General features: G+C 39.9%; 1 protein-coding gene across 1 annotated transcript; it reads left to right on the top strand.

Moving 5' to 3' along the window:
- Positions 1–41: 41 nt before the first annotated feature.
- Positions 42–11609, top strand: GDAP1 (ganglioside induced differentiation associated protein 1). The gene is made up of 5 exons (XM_035890111.1): positions 42–261; positions 1489–1662; positions 5238–5332; positions 5808–5922; positions 8082–11609. The coding sequence occupies exons 1-5, from the start codon at positions 156–158 to the stop codon at positions 8462–8464; spliced, it is 873 nt and encodes a 290-aa protein (XP_035746004.1). The 5' UTR covers positions 42–155; the 3' UTR covers positions 8465–11609.
- Positions 11610–11861: the final 252 nt, after the last annotated feature.

Here is an 11861-nt window from a genome sequence, read left to right as displayed (position 1 = left end):
CCCACAGCGGGGACAGCGGCCCGGGGAGCGCTCCTCCTCCCGGCGTAACCCCGCCGGTGCCGTTGCAGGTGCGCTTGGCGATAGCCGAAAAAGCCCTGAAGTGCGAAGAGCACGATGTGAACCTGCCGCTGAGCGAGCACAACGAACCGTGGTTCATGCGCTTGAACTCCTCGGGAGAAGTACCGGTCCTGATCCACGGGGAAAACATCATTTGCGAGGCAACGCAGATTATCGATTACCTGGAAGCGACGTTTGTAGATGGTAATGCCGTAGGCGTTTCGGTGTGAAACCCTTCCCCACGCACCCGTAGCATGCAGCAGTGCTGGGGTCAGCTCCGTATCACTACGTGTTGGTTCGCTCAGGACCAGAAAACGTTTATAGTCTCACAAGTAAATGGGCTGTCCTGATAGTTGGTGGCACGGGGTAAAAGCACGTTCCTTTACAATGAGCCGAAGGCCTTCCAGCACCTTTACAAGCAGCTGTAAGGAGAAACCTACCCCTGTCCTCCTCACCCCTTCAGGAAGGATGGGGAAGTCAGCAATGGCAGCCCTGTGTTGCGCTAACCCTGCGCTGCCACTGCCGAGAAAAATAACGTGTTGAGCAGAGAGCCGCACGACAGCTCTGGTTGGGCAGGTCCCGCTTCTCTGCAAGAAGAAAAAGAAAGAACCTCAATTCCAGAATAATCTTGGTCGGAAAAAGAAAGTGGAATGAGTAAGCTAATTTTGGACCCTAAATGGAGTGAAGAGGTAAAGAAGTAGGAAGACAAAACTCAGAAGTGATCACATTAAATTCTTTGTGTCTGTGTTTCCAGAAAACAGGCTGCCTCAACTTTTGAAGGAAATGCAGAGTTGTAACTTTTTAGGTATGAAGAGGCAGCATTTTGCGTTTCAGGGGTTTAGCACTGCAGTTTCTAAGGCACGAAGAAAACTTCATTGCTGGGTGAACATAATATGTATTTAATGCTGGCTTTTTCATCAAATGCGGGGTTGGGGCCCAGGTAGATCAAGGGCTGGTTAAAGCTCAGTGGTGTGCAGGGATACTCCTAATCATGCTTTGAGCAGGATTCCTGTACTGTAATTTTTACAGCATTGCAGCTGTAGTAATGTTTCAGCCCTAACAACTTACTAGAACCTCAGTCATGCCCTGCTGTGAGAGGGTTAAAGGGTTGTGTGCCGTAGTCGCCCATTCCTAGAAGTACAAAATAGATGCTGAATCTGGTTTTCTCATTTGAAGGCTTCTTAAGTACGTGTTCATGTGGGTTGCTGCATAGGAATTGGAATTATTCAGACGTTTTAAAATGAAGTATGTGTATATACGTTTCTCTGAGCTGAGATGACACTGTTGAGTTTTGGTGGGGAACAAGCGAAGCTTTCTTAAATGTGGCTGTGTCATCTATGCCGGTTGGACGTAACTGAAGTAATCTTGGAAATACTGCTTTTGCTCAATGGTTCTTCTTTTCTTAACTTTATTTTTAACTTTGTATTGCAGAGGAAGTACCAAGACTGATGCCGGAAGAAGGGAGCATGTATTATCCAAGGGTGCAACACTACAGAGAGCTTTTAGACTCCTTGCCTATGGATGCCTACACGCACGGCTGCATCCTGCACCCCGAGTTAACAGTGGACTCCATGATTCCAGCCTATGCTACCAGCAGAATTCGTAGTATGTACCGGTATAGCTCTGAATGCCTGTCAGTTAATAGGACGCTGCATTACATTCATCTCGTGTCTTCGGTGCACCTTAAGCAGAATATATTGAGCACAGATTTCCAGTTTTAGGCCTCGATAATTTGTGCATATACTTTTTATTGATTTTGTAGTCTGTTATGATTTGAAAATGGGAAAGAGGAAGTGTCATTTTTGAGGTGTCTGTGGAATTAATTTTCCTAATGACTGAAAATGTGCTTCTTTTGCATAACAGAAAATGGCAGCTGTGACAGCTGTATTTTATTTTCTGATCTTGCTGTTCATGCTTATAAAGCAGTTTCTAGGGAGCAGCTCTCTTACTGCTCACATCAAACCACGACACTGGAGAAAACCCATTTTTTTTGTGACTATAAACTTGTAATAAGTTTACCTATTAAATTAAAGCTATTGCTTGCTTCTCTAAATGGTACAAATGCAGATTAGCCTCAATGAAACATAGTAGGCTTATCTAATGTATTGTAAGAGAATCATCAAGCCCTTTTTGTCTGCGGACTGTGCTAGTGTGTCAACCTGGTGCTGGGGGTAGGGAGAAAATAAAAAAGTGTGAAGAGGTAAGTAGTTTGGGTTCATCAGACCAACAGAAATTGTTAAACCTCAATTTAAACCAAAATCCTGGGTGCAAATAATGCAACAATATAGAATCGGGATAAAGGATAAACCAGTGGTCTGGTAGAATCAATGGTAAAATGTCCTTTGACTTCCTTGGCATCAGTATTTTACCTGATGGACTTTTATATACATACCAGTTTCCCATGAAGAAATATGTTAAGGGCAGAGGAGATTAACTGTAGACTATGTTGCCCAGTCCCCTTTATACCAGAGAACCTCCTGAAATTAAATCCTGTTTCAAATCCAGTAGTTTGGAGAAATACTAAGTTTAAACAAATTTCAGCGATATTCAGAAAAATCCTTGTCAAATAATCTTTCAGTTCTCCCAGCTCTTTTTTCTTTTCTTTTTTTTTTTTTTCCCCCTAGGTTTGGATGCCAGAACTGAACAGCAGATTCTGTTCACTTTGGTATCAGATAGGGAGATAAATATTTAGTTCTTTATTCTTGGGTTTTTTTCACTGTATGTACATTCAAGGATTCCAGCATTACTTTCAGCTGCAGAATTGCACTGGGAATCCTTGTTCAGCTGGTTGTGGATCATGACATCAGTCCAGCTTTTCAGAACTGCTTGCAGACTTCCAGCCCTCTCACCAAGAAACGTGGCCTGTATCTTTTGCTTCGCTTTATATTTTACATTCGGCTGCGTTGAAACGATTGTTTGCCTAGGCCCAGTTTATCAACTAGTCCAAACCACTGGGTATCAGTGACATGCTTTTTTCTCGATTTACATCCCTTCTAGTCTTTGTACCATGGCAAACTTCAGTTAACGCTTTTATGTTTCCTTCTAAGTATTACAGAAGAACTAAATAGTTCTAAGACAAGGATCAAATCCTGAGAATGTGTCTGGATGACAATTCCCTGCTTACGGTTATGTTCTGAGATCTCTGATTTTTTTTTTTTTGTCAATGTCAGTGCTTTATATTGTGTTGATTTTTTGGTATGATATTTTAGAATGCTCTGTAGAACAAAGTCAAATACTGCTGTGACTTTGAAATATAATACAACAATACTATTACCAAATTCATGTTAGCATAAAAGATGTTACTGTGTCAGTTTGAAAAGTCCTATTTCCAACAAACCGTGTTATCCTCCTCCTTAAAATTTTTTGGCAAGTTTGTTTTCTTACTGCCCATGCTGTTGTGTTGTCAGAAGTGAAGTCAGGCAGTTAGTTTTCCTTATAGTTGCATGAGTTATCCTTTATAAAACATGAGCACAGAATTCGTTTTCTTTCTGTCTGCTGGAAACTTCTTGAGCATTGCAGAAGTCAGTGTTGCTGGTCCAATGATCAATGGTTATTTAAAAAGAAATTCTTTATAAAAAGTATCTGGAGAGATTTAGAATGGGTAATTTCAGCACGAGTAATTAGCATTCCTTTTTTTTACTCATATAACATGAATTATTCTCTTATAGCACTGTAATGTCTGGTTTTGTTGTTGTTTTTTTTTTTCCTAAATGTGGATGCTAGATGCTAACTGTTTATTGAACAATTCTACTTTACTCGTAGGCATTATTGATAGTTTTTGTGTTTTCACATGGTAGTAGTCAGTGCTTTTATTATGGTTCCCTTTACAATGTTGTCTTGTGTTCTGCTGACCATATGTATTCTTCCCCTCTAGCTTCTAGTTGGTATAAATTGTTGTCAATTTATACACACATGTTCATCTTGGTAGAACTAAAATTACTACTTGTCTAAACTGGGGTATTTTCTTATCTTTTTATACTTAAAGCATAGCCTGCTTTCTTGATTTGAGGCATTTTTTTGAATAGCTTGTGGGTGTTCCTGAACAATTCCTTTGCTTGTTCAAACTTCTGCTGGATGGTTTATTTTTCAGCTTTGAAAAGCTGATCTTTTTCAGAGTGCTAGATATAATGACCCACCAGCTAGTTATGAATTATATTTATGCATACCAAATCCAATTAAGTAATTGATTGCAATGTAAGATTTTAGTTGTGTGATTATATCCTTCAATTTCTTCATATACTGTGTTGAAAGATGGCTTTCACAGTCATGCCAGGTTGAAACAAAGAATATATAAAACAGTGAGTTCATTATTCTCTAGCAAGAATATTTTATCAGTTTAATTTATAAGTCTTAATTGGAACTAATCTTAATTATCATGTACAAGTGAGAGGTGATTCATGCCCTATAATTATTCTTTTGTTCTCAGTTTATTACTAGAAATATTTATTTTTAGAAGATAACTTATTATTCACCATCTTTTGGTATTCTGGTTCTGTAAGTATGACATTTTCAAGCAAAGCCCCATTTTAAAGAGAGAAAAGTCTGTACACATAGTAAAAACTAGTAAAATTATCTTAAATTTTTACATCATTCCTTCTTTAAGTCATGTGATAAATGTTTTTCTAGTACATCCATATACTATGTAATGAACATTTGTCACATTTTAGCTAACTGAAAAGACGTTGGTTCCATATTCAGTGATATTTAGGCTTTTGCTGTGGAATTATGCATGTGACCTACAGAAAATCTCAGTATGGGCCTATCTGCACTTTCACAGCAGGAAAAGTGTGTTAGGAACCCAGGAACTGAGGTATAAAAACACCAGAGACCTAAGGTATTTGTAGTAGAATTTCATGGATTAAACACAGTTTTTGGCAGCAAAATGCTTTTATCTGAATAAGAGAAAAATATTAACAAGAATTCCTCATTCTTGCCTGGCAGATCACCACTTACAGAGTTCATTGCAAACTGATGAGCGGAACAGTGGGGTCAATTTATGCAGCAGTTAAGTTTTCCAAAACATGATGGTTTTGAATCCCAACTTGGTGGTGATGCTTCATTGAAGTACCACTTCCCATTTCTTCAGTATTTGTACACAAGCTGTTGATTAGTTTCTGTGGATTGCATTACGGGTACATTTGGATGTATAATGTCATTCCTTCGGGTCTTTTTTGTATCAGGCCAAATAAGTAACACAGAATCAGAATTGAAGAAACTTGCAGAAGAAAATCCAGACCTTCAAGATGCCTATATAGCAAAACAGAAGCGCCTTAAGGTAAGAAAACTCTTTATATTCCCCCGCTCTTTATTATGAACTTGTTAGTGTCAGATTTTTTCTGTCACCATGTAAACATTTGTTTCACCTGTCATTACCACTAACGTCATGCAGTGGTTTTACGCTACAAGGCACAAAGCAGTCTGTCCCCCAGATCAGCTACATACTTCAAATGTGTGCTGAAGTATTGGACTGGTCCCACTGATTTCAAAGGTAAGTACACATCAGTGCTGGTGTTGGGCTGTTAAGCACCCTGCAGGGGTGCAAACCTCGGCAATCCTCAATATCTAGCATCTCTAATGTTTTTCTTCTGTTATCTGAACTGTCACCAGTATCCAAATGGTATCCAGCTGTCTATGCGGAGAAAAGAATCACATTTTATGAATAAGCACTGTAATATCTAAGTAAAAGTTCTCTCTGATAAAAGCATGAACTCTGTACACTGATTAAAACACTAACCTGTATGTATATTTAGTCTAAACTGCTGGATCATGATAATATAAAATACCTAAAGAAAATACTGGATGAACTGGAAAAAGTTTTGGATCAGGTTGAGACTGAGTTACAGCGGCGAAATGAGGAAACACCAGGTGAGGAATTATTCTTGCTAAATTCTGTTGATGCTTATGTTTGGGGAGACTGAGTAAACTTGTTAACAGCACCATTATAGAACTGTGTTTAATGTATCTGATTTGATACTTGTGGAATATAGTGAGTATAATTAGCTGCACAATTTTGTGACATTTTATCAACAAAATAAGAAAAACCTTAACTACAGAATGCTATTCTTGATGTTGCAGTTGACAATCTTGTGTAAATACTGTGCTGATACTTGTGGTATATGCCGAATTAGCCATCTGGATAAGTGCTCTAATCATTAAGCAACACCTTCCACCACCCTCTTGGAAAGTAGTGGTGTTTACCTGCTGTCCACCCAAATGAAAGTCAATTTTTGTTTAAATAGGATTAGTCTTCTGCTTATTCAGAGTCTGGTCCAACTCCCAGTCCTGCTAGTAGGAATCCTTCCTCTGACTTCACTGGGAGCTCCATGAAGCATCAGTCAATATCAGCTGCATCTGCTGAAATCAATAACTCTTTGCATTTGTCTCTATGAATAGCTGTTGTAATAATTATCAGTTACTGTTAAGACAGTAGATTTGAACCGGCAATTGAAAATCTAGGTTAAATCTTCTAGTGACTCAACAGCGGAAGTCACAGAAAATGTTTTAACTCACAAAGGACAGTAGGATTTTGTTCAGCAAACTAAGTCTGTCACCGTTTCTACCAGCCCCTTTGCTTTCTCTGTGAAATAGCCTTTCCAAGGAGTCAACTGATATAATATTGATGAGCTTATGAAAGCTTCCAGGATCACAGGATTTAGTAAAACATATGACTATTACTTGCTTCTTGGAATTTTGTCCAAGGTATTCACATTTTTGAGGTTTGTGAACCATGCTTCTCCAGGTCCTGCTCAATCTCCAAGCTTCTGCTTCTCTTGCTACTGCTCAAATCCCTCATTCAGTTATTGCTACTGGCGCTGCAGGCATCTTTCTTTCACACAGGTTAGCTTCTTTGGTCTTTCTTTCCATCATCTTACTTACTTAACGTACTGGATGCATCCCCAGGTTTCCTTTCAGCAACATAGGATACACTAATTCTCTGCAGAGGCCTTTTTTCCAGACCTGCATAATTGGTCAAAATAGGCTGGTATCAGCCGTGTGCCAAACTGTTGCTTTCCTCTGGTGGAAAAGGAGTTGGAAAGAGACATTGCAAAATTTCTCTGTTACCACAGAGGTGCTGGCTGAATGTTCATGCCAGCAGTTTTGCATGCCTGTTGTATGGGAAGAACTGCAAAAGGTTGCAAATGAGGAGAGAACGGCATAGTCCTATTTGAGATGTAGGCTAGAGCAGAGTACTCAAGCTGGCAGCTGTGCTAACTACCAGATTTCATATTCTGGGTTTCAGAAGCCCTTGGTGTAGTCAGTATAGGTCAACCTTTTCAGGCGATGATGGTTCAGATCACTGAAGAGGCTGCTTGGCAGTGCCTGCTCTGAGCCATCCCAGGAAGATTCATCTCTTTCCTGTGACTGGAGGGGGGGCCTGGGGTCTCCATCTGTGCACCTGACTAATGGTGGGCAGTGTGAACATCCATCGCTTCTCAAACGTCTCAGTGTCAAACCCCCATGGTCTGGGGTCTAGGAGGAAGAAAGGAAGGATGGGTGGACAAACTGTCTTCTCGCTGAGCTGGTGTGTTTGCTGCAGGTCAGTCATCTGCTCCGTTTCTTTTTGACTTGAAAGTCTCTAGCAAATTAGCAGTTCTTGAGTGAATGCCATAGAGCTGAGTGACACAGGCAAGATGATAAATTCTTCAGGCAAGTGGTAGCTTTTCAGTAAAAGCTAAACTGCTTTCCTCCTTTCCCCTCCTGTTTAATTTAATCCAGATTTGAGAAATGTAATTGAGGAAAGTAAATGTTTACTGCGGGTTTTAATTTATAAACCTGAAATGTGGCTCTTTTTTCCTTAACAAATGCAGGCTAGGCTGTTGAGCCTAAGACTACAATGTCGTGTGAAGAATGTACAGGTATTAGTAAAATGTTCAGTAATTAAAGTCACATCTTAGCTGAAGTGTTGGTGGTGTTCATTAGACAGCATTCTGAAATAGCACTAAACTAAGTGTTAGCCCATAGAGGCTTCAGTGTGTGCTTGTATTCCATTAGCTCCTAATTCGTTATGTTTTATCTCTGCTTAGAAGATGAAAATCAGCCTTGGCTCTGTGGTGATTTCTTCAGTCTGGCAGATGTATCACTTGCTGTCACATTACATCGCCTGAAGTTTCTGGGATTAGCAAGAAGAAACTGGGGAAACGGAAAGCGGCCCAACTTGGAAGCCTATTATGAGCGTGTCCTGAAGAGAAAAGCATTTTACAAAGTTTTAGGACATGTCAACAATATATTAATCTCGGCTGTTCTGCCAACGGCATTCCGCGTGGCCAAGAAAAGGGCGCCCAGGGTTCTTGGCACTACCCTGCTGGTCAGCATGCTGGCAGGAATGGGTTACCTTGCTTTCATGTGTCTTCGGAAGAGGTTTGCTAACATGGTGTTATCGATTAGAACTAGGCAACGTTATTTTTAGACCCATCTGTCGCTGGTGGTGAGCGAGGGCATCTCTACCCCCCAGGAAAATATCCCAAATAAAATATAGACGTAGAAGAAAGGTTATGTCTGTGAATTAGAACATTGTCACACAGTAATTGTCTCCTGCTGTTGTATAATTGGATGGGCAATGCCGAGATATTTGTGGAAAATATATGTTCAGGGGACAACAAAGGAAAGAAGAGACTTTCTTTTCAGACGAGGACCTGTAAGGGCTGTGACAGTGCATTGTTAAAGTGGTTATTGTCTCCTTTACCCAGTAGCTGACCTAATTATAGTGCTTTTATTTAATAGATATGCAGCAATGTGACAGCTTTTCACTGTAGGTGAAATGCATTACGGTGCAGAAACCAGCATTGTTGAAATACTGAAAATAGCACTTTAAATGCTCGGACTAGGATTTAAGTGGAACATAGGCTCCGTGCCTGTTCTGTATGGGAGTGTCTCTATACAGATTAATGTCTACTGATTTGCAGTTGGACCTTTAGGAATGTGTTAAAGTGTAGTCTTTCCAGAGCCACTTTTGTCACCGTATATTCATGCAGCAGTACAGGAAGAGACCTGAAACACATATGAACACCAGTGATTTGTGGGCTACACAAGTGAAATTCTCCAGAGGCATCAGTGGTCAACAGATGCTAGACTTCTGCTGAAATACAAATGGGAGTGAAAAACCTGACACTTGTCTTTTGAAAGCCTTTTGGGTAGCCTTTGGCCCAGCCAGGTGCCCTGCTCAGCTGCAAGCCCTGGCTGAGTTGAACCAGACTGTCTTGGTGCACATTTCCTGCTTTCATAGGGGTGGCTTGACACAGTTGTCTCCATATTGGTGTCCCATGTACCTTTACTTGTTTCCACTCTGAGCACTGGCTATTTTTTCCACACTCCTTGGCTATGTTAGCAATTGCATGTGCCTCTATGAAATGTTTGCCCACAACGTGCCACAGCCAACATATGCACAACAATTCATTTTGCAAAAGTAATTTAAAATTGTTCACTATCTTTCAGTCTGGTTAGGTAGCCTAGACTGAAGGTGAACCTGTAGTTTAGCAATCTGTTTACTTATGGAGAGGTATCATTTTGGTGGTAAATGAAAAATATAGGTCAGTTTGGAGACAGGTGATTTGTACTGCAGATTTCTTTGCAAAGCTGCACTCTTGTGGTGTGTAGGAAAGGTGTAGAAAAACACTTTGATTACTTCCCACTACTCAGCAGATGCTGAGAGTTTTATTAGGTTTGAACTGAGCTCCCATTTCAATGAGAAATGTACATTTACCTGAAGGTAATCTTTGAATCATTTTGCAGCAAGAAAGCAATTGGGAAGGGCTGAAAATCCTCATGACAGTTTAGTAAGATTTTTATATTCCTGATGAATGTCTGAAAGCCTCAAGAGTTTTGTTTACAAGTTGTAGATAACTGCAACAAGCAAAACATAGCTTTAAATGTTTGTCTATCAACCACTAGCTCTAAGAGGCCTAAGTACATTTTAGATCCAGTGCTAGTGGCTGTGGTCTCTCTGCACAATTGCTTTTGAGCATCAAGAAGATCCTCTCTCAAGTTCGCTGGAGAGAACTGAGGCAGTTTCTGTCTGGGCGGTCTCACCATCTAGCAGACAGCAAAATAGATACAATTGTTGAATATTCCTGCTTATAATTTAATATTGTGCTAATTGTGTAGCAAAAGAAGACCTAAATATCATTGCTCCTTTTCAGTAATAAGAAACATCTTACCTAGGAAACAATGCTTTTTTTAATTTGTCAAAAAGACAGTTTTTTATTATTCTATTTCATGACCCAGTTGTTCTCAAGAACTTGTTGAATTAAATGTGCTCTATGTGGAAAATATTTATCATCTCCAGAGTAAGTTTAATCCAACAATACTATTAACGTGCTGGCAGCTTTGAGTTTGTATATTGCAGTTCATCTGCATTTCCTTGTAACCAAAAAAATTCCACTAAGTTAACGAAAATAAATCACTGTTAACACAGAGTGAGGCCTGCAACTTAATGTTTCTCTGGCCTGTATTTCTTTCAGGGCCATCTGTAAAATAGAATCTGATCAAGTCACGGTAAAATTCAATATATAGGACTTAGCTTTCTTCAGAATTAATTTATATTTTACTTTTTCCTTCCTCTTTTTTTTTTATGTGTTAGTTCTAGATAAGAACACTTAAATTGCCAGAGGTGTGCCCGTTTAGTTCATACTAGCAGCCCCGTGGGCTGTGACACAGGTTAATTATCGCTGAAGCAATTTTACTTCCGCCCAATCCTCAGTGATCTCTGCGCTTCAGCCTGCCAGGAGCTGCAGGTACTGTTGGGAAGGAATGAAATGACCACCAGATGTCAGTGGTCCTCCAGGGCTACACTTTGGCATGCCTCTGAGATGTGCAGGAAAGCACTAGGTTTCAGAAACAAAAAGTTTGTGATCTCAGCATAAAATGGATGTGAGCATCCTCATCAGACTAGCAGACTTGCACGAGCTCCTGAAACAACTGCTTTGGCCTGCTACAGGTTCTTTGGTACCTACCATTTATGATTGTGTGTAGTTTCCACACTGGATAAATAAGGGGGCAAAGCTGAAATAATATTTCACATTAACATGAATGTCATTGAACAGCAATTAAACTTGTCATCTGCAGGAATGGACATGGATAAAACTTTTACTGTGGAAAAGTTTGGATCCCTAGTTTAATTCATGTCTGTTCAACTCTTTGATAGCCTTACTTTCACTGCCCTGAAGTACTCTGTGCGACATTGATTTCTGTACAGGTGGCAGCAAAAGGCTTATCCTTGATTAAATTCCTCAAAATAGGATGAGATTTAGAAGCACATAGGCTGTATATGTCTCTTCGTGCAGCATAGCTTTTGTGTGGTTCTTGTAAAGTTTCTTTTCAGCCTAGCTTATTTTCTTTCCCGTGGTACCTCTGTATACTATTTAAATCGGATACACAAGCAATCTTCTGGTTTTCATTTACTGTTTGCTCTCATATCACACATCAGATCTATTTCATGTCATATCTTTGTATGTAGGACCTGCACAATAAACATTGATTCTAAGACCACTTTCTGGACTGGTTTATGTTGTCTGTATCGGTAAAACAAAGCATATTTGAGGATCACACAGCATTGCTGTAAGTTGTTCGATGCTATTCAAAGAGAGGTGCCTCTGATATTTCAGTTTAAAAGGCATTCAGCAGATTGCCTCGCATGTATGTGGAAATAGCAGTTACAATGATAGTTTGGTTGCCTGTCTGAGCTGGACATGCGTGAGGCTGAACAGAAGCCGCATAATAATGTAAAAAGCCCATTTAAAGAAGAAGGGCAAGCAGGTTTTGTGTTTTCAATGAATCCATACCAAAAAAACCCCCACTTCCCTTCTGAG

This window comes from Egretta garzetta, unplaced genomic scaffold (genome assembly GCF_000687185.1).
Source record: "Egretta garzetta isolate BGI_Z169 unplaced genomic scaffold, ASM68718v1 scaffold251, whole genome shotgun sequence".
Lineage (NCBI taxonomy): Eukaryota > Metazoa > Chordata > Aves > Pelecaniformes > Ardeidae > Egretta > Egretta garzetta.
The sequence above is the reverse complement of the archived record's forward strand: the minus strand, read 5'-3'. Positions and strand labels throughout refer to the sequence as shown.

Excerpts from the sequence above, each read along its gene's own strand:
- GDAP1 (XM_035890111.1), top strand. The coding sequence starts at position 156 with ATGCGCTTGAACTCCTCGGGAGAAGTACCGGTCCTGATCCACGGGGAA. Across the intron at positions 1,663-5,237 it reads TGCTACCAGCAGAATTCGTA|GCCAAATAAGTAACACAGAA; the intron begins GTATGTACCGGT and ends TTTTTGTATCAG. Across the intron at positions 5,923-8,081 it reads GCGAAATGAGGAAACACCAG|AAGATGAAAATCAGCCTTGG; the intron begins GTGAGGAATTAT and ends ATCTCTGCTTAG.